At 37.0% G+C, this 14331-nt stretch overlaps 1 protein-coding gene across 4 annotated transcripts in view; it reads right to left on the reverse strand.

Moving 5' to 3' along the window:
* Positions 1 to 14331, reverse strand: part of TOX (thymocyte selection associated high mobility group box) — a 293124-nt gene that overhangs the window by 215897 nt on the left and 62896 nt on the right. The window contains exon 1 of one of the 4 annotated variants that reach the window (XM_034668096.1): positions 9953 to 10548. The exons of the other annotated variants lie outside the window; for them this stretch is intronic. Within the exon in view, the coding sequence (XP_034523987.1) occupies positions 9953 to 10015 (63 nt within the window). The 5' untranslated portion in view covers positions 10016 to 10548. Of the gene's footprint in view, positions 1 to 9952; positions 10549 to 14331 lie in introns of those variants that run through there. 4 annotated transcript variants of the gene reach the window in all.

Below are 14331 nucleotides of genomic sequence, written 5' to 3' on the forward strand. Positions count from 1 at the left end.
ACATAGCCAAGGATCTGTATCAAGAGATGCCTGTGGTTAGGCTGGGCAGGCTTTTTGAGTCATTTCCCACCTATCAGAACCATCCTCCTGGGTGACTCCGTGATTACCTATTACAGATAACCTTCGTGCTCGTAGTTAAGGCACTATGACCAGAGCTCCGATGTTTTCAAACAAAATGGCTCAATCTCGGCCTGCTCCAATTATCTCAGTACATGTGTTTTCACACATTATTGGATGTTCACATGTTTGTTTTTCTACTTTTCATGAATGTATAGTATTTCTCACTATATTTTTATTTTGTTTCAACAAAGTGCCTCCTTTCCAGCTTCTGTCCTTTTAAAAAATTTTTTTTAAAGATTTTATTTATTTACTTGACAGAGTGCATGCACAAGCAGGGAGAATGGCGGGCTCCCCACTGAGTGGGGAGCCCAATGTGGGGCTTGATTCCAGGACCCTAGGATCATGACCTGAACCAAAGACAGACGCTTAACTGACTGAGCCACCTGGAGCCCCTCCTTCTATTCTTTGTTAGGTCTCGGTAAGGTTCAACATACACTCAGATTGACCGTCTACTGACTTACACTTTCTTACTACAAATCGTTACAGTTTCTGTTATTGGACTCATAATTCTGTGCTTAAAACAATGAATATAAAGTTACTTTCCCCCTTCTTTGGTTCTAAACATTTCTTCATGATCTCTGTTAAAAAGTTCCCGTTAAATGATTTTCTTCTTTATTATCCTAATGTGCTACTTTTCCTCTCTTAAGATTCTGAAGACATGTCAAATTTGTATGTTCATCTATTTTGTCTTAATGTTGAAAAAAGATCATGACATAGTAACATGACACAGGACAATCAAAATATGAGGGCTCCCAGTTGGGTTCAAAGAGCACCCACTGGTCTATGGTTCTGCGATGTAAGACTTCTCCATGAAGAATTTGCTTACACCAATGTGACCCTAATTCTGAATTAGGTTTCCAATATGAATTGCCTAGCATTTTTTTTTATGTGTCCCTGCTTTAAGCGTATACCAAAGCTATAATGGTCCTTTCAGGCAATTTATTTTAACAAAAACCTTTAAAATATTAAGTTTCATTCTGGCATAATGGCTAACATATTTTGCTCTCAAGAAACGAAACTAAGTTCTCTTCACAAATCTATAGTGGTGTGCTGGGGTGGGAGTTTTTAAACTTCCCCGTGAGCCAGATAAATGTCTGTGTGAGACCCAGAAGGTAGACGATAGTTCAGGAGTGACAACAAGGTCAGTTTTTTTGTGTGTGGTTTACAATCAAAAATTTGTTCTTTGAATGTGCTATCTCCTCCCTTTGGTAGGGCTGAGTTATCAACATTTTCCTCACATTCCATCTGAGATTTTTAGCCAATAGTATCATTTCTCAACAACAACAGTAGCTATTGCAGAAAGATAACACTACTTATTTTTCCTCATTTTGATAAGGCAGAAACCACCAGTGTCCTTAAAACTTAAGGTTATCATTGGCACCCATAATATTACATTAGAATTTTAAAGCCAGAAGAAACCTCTGGTTTCATCAGGTTCAGCCTCTGCCTCTTAGAACCTGCACAACCTTCTCCCCACTTCCCCCCNACCCATAATATTACATTAGAATTTTAAAGCCAGAAGAAACCTCTGGTTTCATCAGGTTCAGCCTCTGCCTCTTACCCCCGCACCCCCACCCCCTTGCCAAAGTGAAGCTTTTTGCTATCTGGCCAAACTCACTAATTAGCAGGGACCCTTGAGATGGGACTCTTGGCTCTTAACACTGGGGTTAATTCTCCCACACCACACATCTCTTCCTTCATGGGCATCTTTGATTTGTTCTTTTTAGAAAGGTTTACTTATTTTCTCTTGGGTTTGCTCCATTTTGAAGCCAATAGCAAGTTTCCTGGTAAAATGGTAACAAAGAGGGAAAGAGTTGTTGTTTTTTGTTTTTTGTTTTTTTCTGAATCTTCATGTATTTCTCCATGATTGCCCTGAGATCCAGAGCAGTGTGGGGTGTGATGAAATCTCACTGGACTGGGGGTATGTGAATAATTCTTTGGCTGTTCCTAACCAGCGATCGGGCCTTAGGCAAAGGCACTTAGCTTCTCTAGGATTTTATTTTCTTCATTTATGAAATGACAGTTGGGCTAAATGACCTCTGACCTCTCTTCCCTGCTTTAGAATTAAAACAATATTCCCAAAATACACTGAAGTCACTCAAGAACTGTGCCATGGTAATCCTACATTATATCAATTCACATCAATCATTCATTAGTGGGACAGATTTAAAAAAGTATGAGCAAGCTTGATTAAGCAAAGAATGTCAAACTCAACCAACCTTAATCAAACGGATTTGATATGAATAGAAAGTGTATTGTTCACATCCCTGTTATGACTGAAAGCAACAATTATCAAATATTTTCCAAATTGTCTTCTAATGAATCTAAAAGACTGTTGATCTAGTCGAAAGAACTATTGTTATACTTTTTTCTTTCTTTTTTTTCTTACCACAGTTGCTTTGGATGGCTTACTGTTCAGTAGTGCCCTATACTTCCCTATACAGTGAAGAATAAACATAGAGCCAAGTGAGAAAAGGTTTTAGGATTGTTGTTTATATCCTCATTATTTCCCTATGCACTGCATTTCCTTGCTCATTTTCATTAATGTTCCCCTCCTTTCTTTATTACTTGTTCCCTCTCATTATCCTTCTAACAGGATAATGTCCTTCCTTTGTCCATTTTTCCTCATTTCTCTCTTATCATTTCCCTAACTACCTCATTCTGGCAACCCACTAATTTTCCCTTTAGGCTAAAAATTAAAGAATCTAAAACATTTCTGTAAATTGCTGAAAAGTGGGGTTTTTTTCCCTTCAGAAAAATATTCAGCAATAACTCATAAAGCCTTTATGTATTGACCTTCTTGTTCTGTACAGAGAACTAATTTAAATAAATTTTAATACAGAACTAATACAAAAACTAATTTAAATACAATTCAAATACAAAAAAATTGTATTCTCAAAGAAGTAACAATACATGAGTTATTAAATTAACACGTTATTCTGATTTATTCACACAGTTTTATACTCTTTGAGGAAAAATGAAAAAACAAAAAAACTCCAAAAATTGTAATAATCTGACGTTCTTTAAGGTAGTGGAAATTTACATGGGAAAAATAATGTAGTCACAACTGGCCTCTAAGAAACATCAGTTTCCTTCTATTTCAGAGAATTCAGAGATCCTGTGCCATCTTGAAACATCAGCAGCAATTGAAGTTTTTGAGGTCTGTCATGTTAGATACAGTTGTAACCCCCACCTGCCAATGATGGGCATTTCGTCAAGCTCAACAAACACTAATTGGAGGGCTAATATTCTGTGAGAGGCACTAATCGTTAGTTACATAAACAAACCATTTGAGTGTACAACTGTCAACATGACCCAAATCTGCTCAGGGAGGGATCAGCACCATGCCCTGGCCAACTACTGAAATGCTCTAGACCCAGTTACCCACCACTGCTAAGTCACAAGGGCCCTATTAGCACAGCACCAACAGACACTTCCCTAGCTACAAAGTATAAAGGTAGTTGTTTCCAAATTAAGGTTCAAGTAAGAACTGTCTTTGGAGCCCCATGGCCACTGCCTGAGGAAAAGCTTTCGGTGTGTCTTTGTATGGGGTAGCTCTTGCAAATCTCCCTGATCCCAACCCCTCCCTTCACTGGTCCACCCTCCCTTGGCTCTTCTCCTGCTGCCCAAAGCCAAAGGTATGTGATCAGGCCACACCCCTGCTTCGAAATTTCCATTGGCCCCTGGCAACCTGGTTGGGTCAAAACAAATTCTAGCATCAGAGGAAACTTGTCACAACCCTGAGCTCTAACCATTGGCTGGCAATGAGACCTCTGGCCATTGTCAGGGAGTGGTCCATAGGAGGGTCACAGAACGTGTGTGTGTGTGTGTGTGTGTGTGTGTGTGTGTGTAAAACAAATGTTTTAATTTGGCAGCCAGCAGGTATTAAGTATATATTATTTTTTCTCCCTTTCTCTATTTGATTGCTGGTTGATTTCCAATTTCATAATATGTCACACTCAGCCCTCACCATCTGAACCAAACTGCTGCTTTCCACTCCCCAACCCGCACCCCTATTTTAGAGACATCAGTGTTCCCAAACTGACCAGGCACTTTCAGGAGTCTGTGTTTCATACTTACAATGCCCTTTACTCTTCCTCCCTTTGAAGGTATATACTCATTATTTAATATCAGCCTCTTATGTCTGGTGAGTCACAGCTCTCTTTTGCTTCCCTACCATATTCATTCATTCATTCATTCATTCATTCTTTCTTTCTTTCTTTCTTTCACATACTCACTTACTCACTGGATGCAATCCTACTCTGTGATTAGAAGCGTGGATACTACAACCAGCCAGCCTGAATCAAACCCCAGCTCAGCCGCTTACATACTATGCAGACTCGAACAAGTTACCTAATTTCGGTGGCCCAGTAGCTGTAGCTGTAAAACACACTTTAAAACCCTATTTTAGGAATATTTGACGTGTTGTCAGAAAGGAAGAGCAGAAGGTAAGAGTCTTGTGTTCTTGTCTTGGTTTTCCTTTTTATTACATGAGTGAATTTAGGCAAGTCAATGAAATCAACACTAACTGTTGACCTTACTGAGTAATCCATCATCACCTTACATGTAAAATGAGGGATTGAACTGAATAGTCTCTCTGAGGTCTCTTCTATGTTTACTATTCTAAAATTTTCTCTTAATTTGTTTATTTATAACCCTTCTCAGCTATTTATGTAAATGTTGCTTGCATTGATGTGCCCATAGAATTCTTTAACACACTGTCAGATCAGATGCTACTGAAAGAAAAATTCTCCCTAGTTTTCATTTCCACCTAGCATGTGTCCTTCAGATGGGAACACATGTCAAAGGGATTTCCAATAATATCCAAATTGTGTCCAAGTATTAAAGGATTCCGATGGAGAATGGTAAAGGGTTAGGAGCCCAACAAATCCAGGATTATAGGAATTTGATATTTATGGGTGTTTTTACATGTCAGGAAGCCCACAATATTACCTGCCACGGATCAGAAGGTGGTCAACCAAACATCATTTCTTATCATTCACACCTACATTAATATCCTTCAAAGATGAATATTTGATGGTGGAGTCACAAAGACATTTCAGAGCTTGTTGAATCAAAGAATTTTAGAGTTTGTTTTAAGATAAATATTCTCTGTTTATGTCAGGTACCACTTTTAAATATTAATCCATAATGTAACAAGGGAAGAATAACTAAAAACAATATACTTCCCTACAGGAGCTCTCCACATTTTTATTAGTATCATAAGGACGGGAGTCAAAAGTATCACATAACAGTTACAAATAAATTCATCTTTATTGATTGTCAAGTCCACATACCTAGTTTTTATTATGTAGCTTTAGTACTTTCATGTGCTTTGTAGATGTCCAGACCCAATCTTACAGTAAAGTTATCATATGGCTGAAGCCATAAATGAGGTGTGACTCTAAAATAATATGACTAATTTTTAAGCAAATATAACAGAACATAACCTTGGATATTAATAACTCCTTTTTAAAGTACTGAGGTTATCTTGATAATATTCTAACTGGAGCCATCTTGATCTCGAAACTCCTGTTTTGGAATTATCTACCTTCCTCTGCATGTGTCTGTGTGTATGTGTGCGCGAGCACGTGTGTGTGTGCGCGCATGTGTGTTGGTTGGAAAACTTTATTTTAGGGTGAATTAAATTTGGAAAACCTACCAAAAGTCAATCAGTTTTATATTAGAGTGAGTAGCAAAACATCAGGGTAAAATCTAACTTTGTTTAAAAATCTTGCAACTTGGCTATACGTATGGCTTTTCAGAATGAACTGTAGAGAAAAAAAATCAGAGCAAACCTTCATGAATAAAATGGGTACTCTGTTGGCTAATAGAGTGACCCTGTAAAATTATGTAAACTAAATAATTAAGCTAATTTTCATATCTATGATATATCTATAACATAGCTCATAAATTATTTTTCCATACAAAACTATAGAAGAGGAATTCCCAACATGTTCTAACAAATGACAGTACTTGTGGATTAATTGTGTAGTGTTAAAGGGGATATCACTTATTTGGATCTATGCATTCTTGTAATTTTATTCATTCTAGAGCATGGAGTCAACTTTATGACTTTCCTCCACCAGCCAGGAATGGTAGATTGATGTGTATCCCTGAAGTGGTTCTAATCAACCCTCTACTCTCTACTGAAGTCTGTTTTTTGAAAGGACTATGTAGGCAAGAATGGAAATTTGATCAAACATGTGGAACTGATTGATGCTGGCATTCAGCCCTGAATTCATTTAAATTATGATACCAAATACAGTAGAAAGGGACCGAGACTTATGAATGGATACTTCCTCCCTTTCAGCAACACTGAACCCCATGGGGTCCCCTAAACCCTAGGTCTTGCAACCACAAAATCTACTCTTCCTTTTTTCTGTTCCCTTTTCTCTTTTGGAACCCATCAATTCCTCCCTACATAGCTCTTTCCCTGAGCCCGTTTTGGTGTAACACGTTAAAACCACAGAATTATGCTGGGAGGGTAGCACCCATTCCATAACAAAACTGTAATTGCTTCAAATTCAGAAGAACTATGGGTGGAATCATTAAAAGCTTCAGAAGGGAAAAAAAATTATTCCAATTTCCCTTTCATGGAACTCATCAAAAAAAAAAAAAAAAAGCGGACGACAGCCACCAACACTGTGTGAAGCAACAGCTCTTCCCAAACTGTGAATAATTAACAGATTTGAAAATATAAGTAGCTTAAGCCAATCGCACATTTGGCAGAGGTGAAGGTTGACTGTGGTAACTCGCCACTACAAGTATACTCCTTCGAAGTCACGATTTCCCACCTGGCCCTTGCTGACTACAGCCTCCACTCCCCGTCCACATTTCCACAGGCTGCGACAGCTCACCGAAAACCCTGGGGGACATAACAAGATATTTATAACATGTCATCCGCAGGGTGTCAGAGAGTTGTCTTTACAAGAATTTTCTTATGATTTAAAATAAATTAGCGTATTTATCCAGGTGTATATCCTTTCACCTAGAATGGATGATGAAAAATATCTGTATTTCTCTTTTTATGGCATTATAATAGAGTGCTTTAAAATTCCACATGAGGACTCCTTCAAAACACAACACGCTTCCTCGTCACACACGAATAAAGACTGCATAGAAGTCGGACTGTATATTTTAAGAATGAGTGGTGTCACTCACTTCCCTCTGTAGGGGAAAAAAATTTTTTTATACTGACTCCTTATCAAACACAAAAAAGCATAAAATGTAAAACTAACACAAGAAGAGTGTATGTGAATAATTGGCTAGTCACATGTTGTGTTGCTTTCAAAGATTCATTTTAACTTTAAATAATAGTTGTAGAATGGAATGGCTTAGGAACTTGGGTTGTGAGTCCCTTTAACGCCATGCATATAACATTCCTCTAAGCAAAAATGGGACACATATGGCTTCCGTGTACACAATGGATTACCCTTTGTACAGAATTTTCTTAAAATGATAAAAATAAGGATTTTTATTCTTTTCCAGCCTTTTGTGTGTGTGAAAATCAGGTTAATTTTTCTCATACACAGTTTCACACTCTTTTCAATTATTTATATTTTTCTTTGCTATTTTCACCAGATTCTCCTTCTTAATTTTTACTTCCTTAATCACCTGCAGACATATCATTTTTTCTGTTATTATTTAAATGAGCTATATTTAGAAGCAAATGCACCGTGTTTCTTTTAAAATATGAAAGAGAGTTTCACCTTTGATAGTACACATCTGTTCCTTTCTATGTTTATATGATGGTGGTAATAAAAGATTTTTCAAAAATGCCTCAGAGCTCAAGATTTTATTTTTTAAATAATTCATAGGCAAGGCTTATAACTGGTGCAAACATAATTCTGCTGCTCAGATGCAAAGGAATCATGTTTGATGTTTAATAGCCAGGATTCTATTTCCTACTCATGGTTGCTATTTGAATAATGACACAGTCTAGATGCATAGTAGTTAAGTCTGCAGAATACAGCAAGGTCACTATGAATTGTAGAGAGCTTTTGGTTTTTCCAACAGTCGCTCACATTAAAATGAGACCTGATCGGATTTTCCCATGTGAGGCAAGACACAATGAGTGCTCAAAAAAACATCCAAATCAAAAAAGCAAAACTCTGGGATCTTGTGCTCCATTCTACCTCTCTACTGCCTGGGAAAAACAACAACAACAACAACAACAACAAAACCACTGAGCTCTTCTAACCTAGCAAAGAATTAAGTCATGATTTAGTAGAAGCTAACTTTTATAGGACTCAAAAATTATGTGCTGGCAGAATACCTGCGGCCATCGTGAAATGAGGCCGAAATATTTAAAGGGCTTCTTTTGTCCTGGACTCCAGAGAGATCTTACCAAAAAATCAGAGGTAAGACAGGGCTATCACTGTACTACCAACGACCTCGCTCAATGTTTTCTGGGTGAAGTTGGTGCATCTCACCCTTGCTTGGAAATTCCAACTCATGCCCAAGTTCATACCCAACAGCGATTGTCATTATCTGGGCTGAAAGGCTGCTGCATATGGTCTGTGACTACTGAGTCTTAGGAAAATATAACAGTTAAAAAAACTTGCTACTGTGATGATGTTTATCCCCCATGTTGCATGATTTCACTCAGTCATCCAGTTGACAATAACAATGCCAACAGTAATAACATAAACCTCGTGGTTGTGGAGAGCTACCATATACCAGGCCATTTGACATCAGGATACACACGATAGAAGAAGTTTAAGCTCTTCAACGAAGAATTGATGGTAGTATAGAAGCTTTTTATAAATTAAATATTAGATGAAGATTTTGAAAACCCCCGCTTATTCATTATTTATTCTAAGACAACCAAATTCTCCCGGTGCCCACACTGCATCAACACTTCCAGTCCTGAGAGTCTTATTGAGCAAGCTGCGATTTCAGAAAACTAAATAATCACCTAGGTGTTAATGAAGCTCAGGATAGGCAAGGGCTCATAATTTACAGACAGGGAGCAACTGAGGTTCTTAAAGAACAAACACCATCTTCCTGCTGGAAAATAACACTGCTAAGCCTCAACGGAAACAAACTGGGTCATCGTTCATACCTCGACGTCATGTTCTTAAAATTGTACATGGCAGAGGACATACTGGTAAGAATCCCCTATCCCATGGCTTGGCCAGGCCAGAGGAGAAATGTATACATGGGGGAAAAAAAGAGGAAGGAAAGAGGTTCCAGCTTCTGCCTATTTCTGCTCACTGCTAGCAACAAAACAACCAGTCACTCACTGTGCAAATTAATTAAATGCAGTCCTTTAACAACAGGTTAGTTTAGATTGAATAACTCCACGATTAACCTTGAACAAAACTGAGAACTGCATTGCAAGCAAAACCCCTAGAGACGGTTCGGAGAATTTTAAAGAAAGAAGGGGTCTAAAAATTACCATCTAAGCTAATTTGAAAACATCACAGGATATGATGATAAGCTGTTAATTCAATTACCAGAAAAGTAAGTATAGTCATTTAATGACAACGTTTTCTTTGGAATTCCCATCTTTGTATTATGAATAGAAGGAGAATATTATGTCTAATAGAGTTTTTGCAACACAGTGTCTCATGGATTTTACAAATCCAGCCCAATTTGGAACGGTACTCAGAAGACAAATGGATTCAATAGTGTGTAATTATGAACTGCCATTAATTGTTATTATAGTAATGTAACTTCAGGGTAAAATCTGAAGTAAATCTTTACAGAAAATAATCACTATTTTCCTAAGAGTAAATGATTCTATTCCCTCCTGTCTACAAAGGTCAAGTGAACATTGTCCCAGAGGCTGCAATCACAGTTACTCACCACCACCACAGTTACTCACCACAATTAACAGGGAGTTCTCAAAATCAGCCTGCATTTCTATGGTCTTTTCCTTCAGCCCCATGAACGTCTCTTTACATGCTGGCTGACTGCAGTTCTAACAGTAACTAGCAAACTCTGTTCTTGGCCATTCTCAGCAGCAATAACCCGGAAGCAGCTGGACTAACCAATCTGTTGGGCCGCCTTTAGCAATCACTCCCTGTCCGGATCTTCAGTTACCCTCCAGAGCGTCCACCGCAGTCAGTTCCACGCAAGCTCATCATTTGAACACTGTCGATATATTCCTGTTTTACTGGTGAAAGCACTAAGACACCAGGAAGGGGGGAACTCACCCCCCAAAAATAGAACTTACAAATAGGAGAGCAAAATTTCTGGTCTTCTGACTTCAAGTTAATATATCTTTGCTCAAAGAGAAGGCAAAGAAAGGGGCTTTCTTGCAACTGTCCTCATTTTTTATGCTATCATGAATGAATTGAGCCAAAAAAGGAAAAAACAAATGGAGCCTATTGTAGACTTGCCCCCAGAGACATCATTTGAACATTTAAGTAGCATCTTCTATTAAAAATAATTTGTATTTATATCATGTGACATACTACTATTTACGTGTACATAAGTATGCATAAGCATAATAGAGACATTAATAAATGGAATACAGTCACTTCAAAGAAATAAAAACATTTCTAAGAATGTTTTAATTTGTTCAAGGATGTAAAATTAGTCCTATTAGCTAATTTGGAATCTATTCCATGCACTCATTTTCAATGATACTATAAGCAAATTAATTTATCTATTAACTATTACTTGACCACCAGGTAACAAAATGAAAAAAAAAACTGGTAATATGAAGACACACATGCTTTAACTACCTTAACTGTATTTAAATTCATATTATAAGTCAGTTTGCTCTTTCAACTTAGGAACCATAGAACAGTTAATTAATCACTCAACTGCTAACAAATGTTACTCAGACTTCACTTCGCAATTATGTGGTCACCCAGAGAATCAAAGACAATTAAGGAGCTGATCAATGAGCTCTCCTTTTCAATGGGTAACAAAGTCTCCCAAGTTTTATCTCTTGTTCTTCTAAATAAACTGGAGGAAATATACATTTTTATCAGCCTATTAGGCTGAAAAGACCTGAAACTTCAATATCTTTTTCAACTTTTTAATAGAGATTAAATCCAAGTGTTAATGATCATATCTACAATATAACAAAGTATTAAGTATTAGAAGCTAGATTTAGGGGGAAAAATCCTTCACTGAGTAAGATAACCAAAGCAGACCAACAGCTAAGCAATTATTCAGCCGACTGAAAACAGCAGTGTGGTGAAACTAATCTATAAGTTATTTTAAATCCCTTGTAAACAGATTTCAATAGGATCTCAAACAATGGTTTTCAACCACTCAGGTAGAAGAACATTCCTGCCGGCTACTGATACCTTTATGAGCTCCGAGTTAAACCACTTCTATGGATCACAGACTGCTTTGTAGTTTCCCAAAAGAAAGTGAATCTGTTGGAAATATGAGTAGTTAGAAAGTTCGCCTCTCTTGTGGAATGTAGTCAAAGAAGAGAGCAGAGTGGAGTGGTGGGGGCTTCTATACTAAGCAGGCTTTGAAAATTAAAAGCCAAGAAGTATACGTTCTTGTATTATATAGTCACACTAATAAAAGCAATAAAACACGTCCAGGGGATGGTTGACATGAACAGTTTCATAAGCCCGGTATTGATCCCCAGATCCTTTTCAAGTGAGGTTGCTTTACAGGAACCCATCCCCTTGTGTATTTCCTACCACCGTGCTCCACTGAGCCTTGTGCTAAATACAAGGACAGCTTGGAATTTTGCGTTTTGTGACAATTTATTGTAGCTTTTATCGAATTTTAAAGTTGATCTACAGTCAGACTTAATGCAAGAGAGAAGCAGATGCAATAAAGCAACAGCTCAAAGTTGATTGAGGCTTTGGACTTGGACTCAAAATGTCAGGTTAGGTGTTAGTCTCCCTACCAGGCATGAACATCACGTTTGTGAAAGTATCTCACGAACGACACAAGACGACTCAAATACTAGGAATTATACATCAGAAACTGAAACACCTACATAGGTCATCCTCTCAATAGTTTATTTCCTTGATCCAGTATACTTAAGGAGCCATCAGATTAATGAATTCAGTAAAGTCAGAATTACATAATCTTTAGTTGAGATTTCTCCCAACCATAATGTTAATACAAGTTTGATTTAACTCTCCTGTAGTTTTTAAAGCACTAATATAAAGAGGAAAAGCCTATGCTCTTGCTTCATCTTAATACCTTGAATTAATATAAAAACCTGAGTATGTTCTAAACCTCTGTGTATCTGGCAGGAAGCTCAAGTTGACCTTCTGGATTTTATATTTGCATCACCTAACATTTGGAGCAGGAGCAGTATTTTTTATCTTGAATACCTCCATGTTGACAATTTGAATTGTTTTTGTTTTTGCCATGAAATATCTGCAGAACAAAACTGAAAAGTTTCAGTGGAATTCTGCGTGTTGTACTTTACATTATTTCACCAATACAGAAATCTTCATATTATTCTTGATAAAGGGACTAAGCATTCTTTTCCTTAAAGATCAATCACTCATCATCAAATATTTATGGAAGTCTATTATGAGAGGGGCACTGTACTAGAAACTGGTTATACAAAGATATATATATATATATATATATATATATATATATATATATATATGTTATTGGTTTATGGCATAAATTTCAGCAGAGTCAGGATAATTTTAGGTGACCTGAAGAATGAAAGAAGGATTGTTGATAGCATAGTGTACCCTTAACATTTGACATCAACGTGGCATTTATAATCTACAAAATAACACTTCATGTAGGGAGCATTACCCCGAAGACAATGAGACAGGGTTGGTCCCTTTTGCAAAGAAACATATTTCCCACTGTCTGATGATGATGGAGTTTCCTTTAATTGACGTGTAAGAACAGAGTAGATGGGTTTAATAGTGAGTACAATGCAAACCATCCACGAACACTTTGGGGATTATGTCAGATATCACAAATAGTTATAGAGGCTGCAGTATAGTCAGGATACAAATAGAACACATATCTTTAAACAAACACAATTTGCTTTTTAGTTAGCATTAATGACACCACGTTTCCTTAAAAATCACAAGTGTCTCTATGCGACCTCAGTCTTAGCAAACAAATTAGGAAAATCTATTTTGAATTTCAAAAACTTCTGTTAAGTACTATGGGCCTCCAGGAGATGCTTCAAAAAGTATCTGTTGGACATGGAATGTTGAGATCTCTCATTGAAGTCATAAAATGATACGGGTGATGGAAGAAGTTAAATTGATATTTAAACCCCAACATTACATACACCAACTTCAGGTCTGCCCGGATTGCAAAATTAAACAGAGAAGTTGGTCAGCTCTATTTAGTGAGTTAGTATCAGGAGTGTAACTGAACAATTCCATACCCATTTTATTACTAGCAGGTGTGTTTGCCCAAACTTGTTTTGCTGTTTTGTCTTTCCTTTAGAATATTACCCTCATCAAAAATTTATAGGTGAAGAAAAAATAAAACTAAGGGAGAGTAATCTGACACAATATTAAACTTATAAAGAAAACTATTTGGAGTGAAAATCTGAACGTAAGATGAATCATTTACGGACACTTTTATACTACAGACTTTAATATAGATGAGAGGATGTTATGTTTTAAATATGTAGTGGAAATACATGAAAGTATCATTATAATATTATTTTATAGGTATAAATGTTTTCTTACAATTAAACTTATAACCATGCCAACAGCGTATCCTTACATATTGACTTGCAATTTACTGGAGTCATTTTCTGATGAATATTTAGAGCATTTGCAAAGCATACGATGAGATTCTAGGCTACGGAATAGATCATTTTAATAAAATCAAATGTCGCACGTAATGTAGAAATATATCACTTTATTCCTGCTTATTTATTTTAAAGAATAAATAAGGCTTTACTTTCCCTACTGAATTTTAAAGTGATAGCCAACTCCTGACATGATATCTATAGTAACAGTAATTCAGAAATTTAATTTTCAGAATACATTCAAGTATGGATTTTTGTTGATTATTCTTAAAACAAAAGTCCCAATTCCCACTTACCAGAAGCCTGTCAGATGCCCCCCAAGCAATGGTCTCATTTGGGTTGACTATCCATATATGCCGTGGTAACTAGTCTACTAGAGGTAACATAGTCCTCCTAGATTTGAAACCCAGTTCTGCTGCTCACCAGCTGAGAGGCACTATGCAAGTTACTTGGCATCTCTGTTCCTCAGTTTCTTCTGAGCCTATGAGTATACTTTTCACAGGGTTGACATGACGTGACTTCCTCAGAAT

This window comes from Ailuropoda melanoleuca, chromosome 9 (genome assembly GCF_002007445.2).
Source record: "Ailuropoda melanoleuca isolate Jingjing chromosome 9, ASM200744v2, whole genome shotgun sequence".
NCBI lineage: Eukaryota > Metazoa > Chordata > Mammalia > Carnivora > Ursidae > Ailuropoda > Ailuropoda melanoleuca.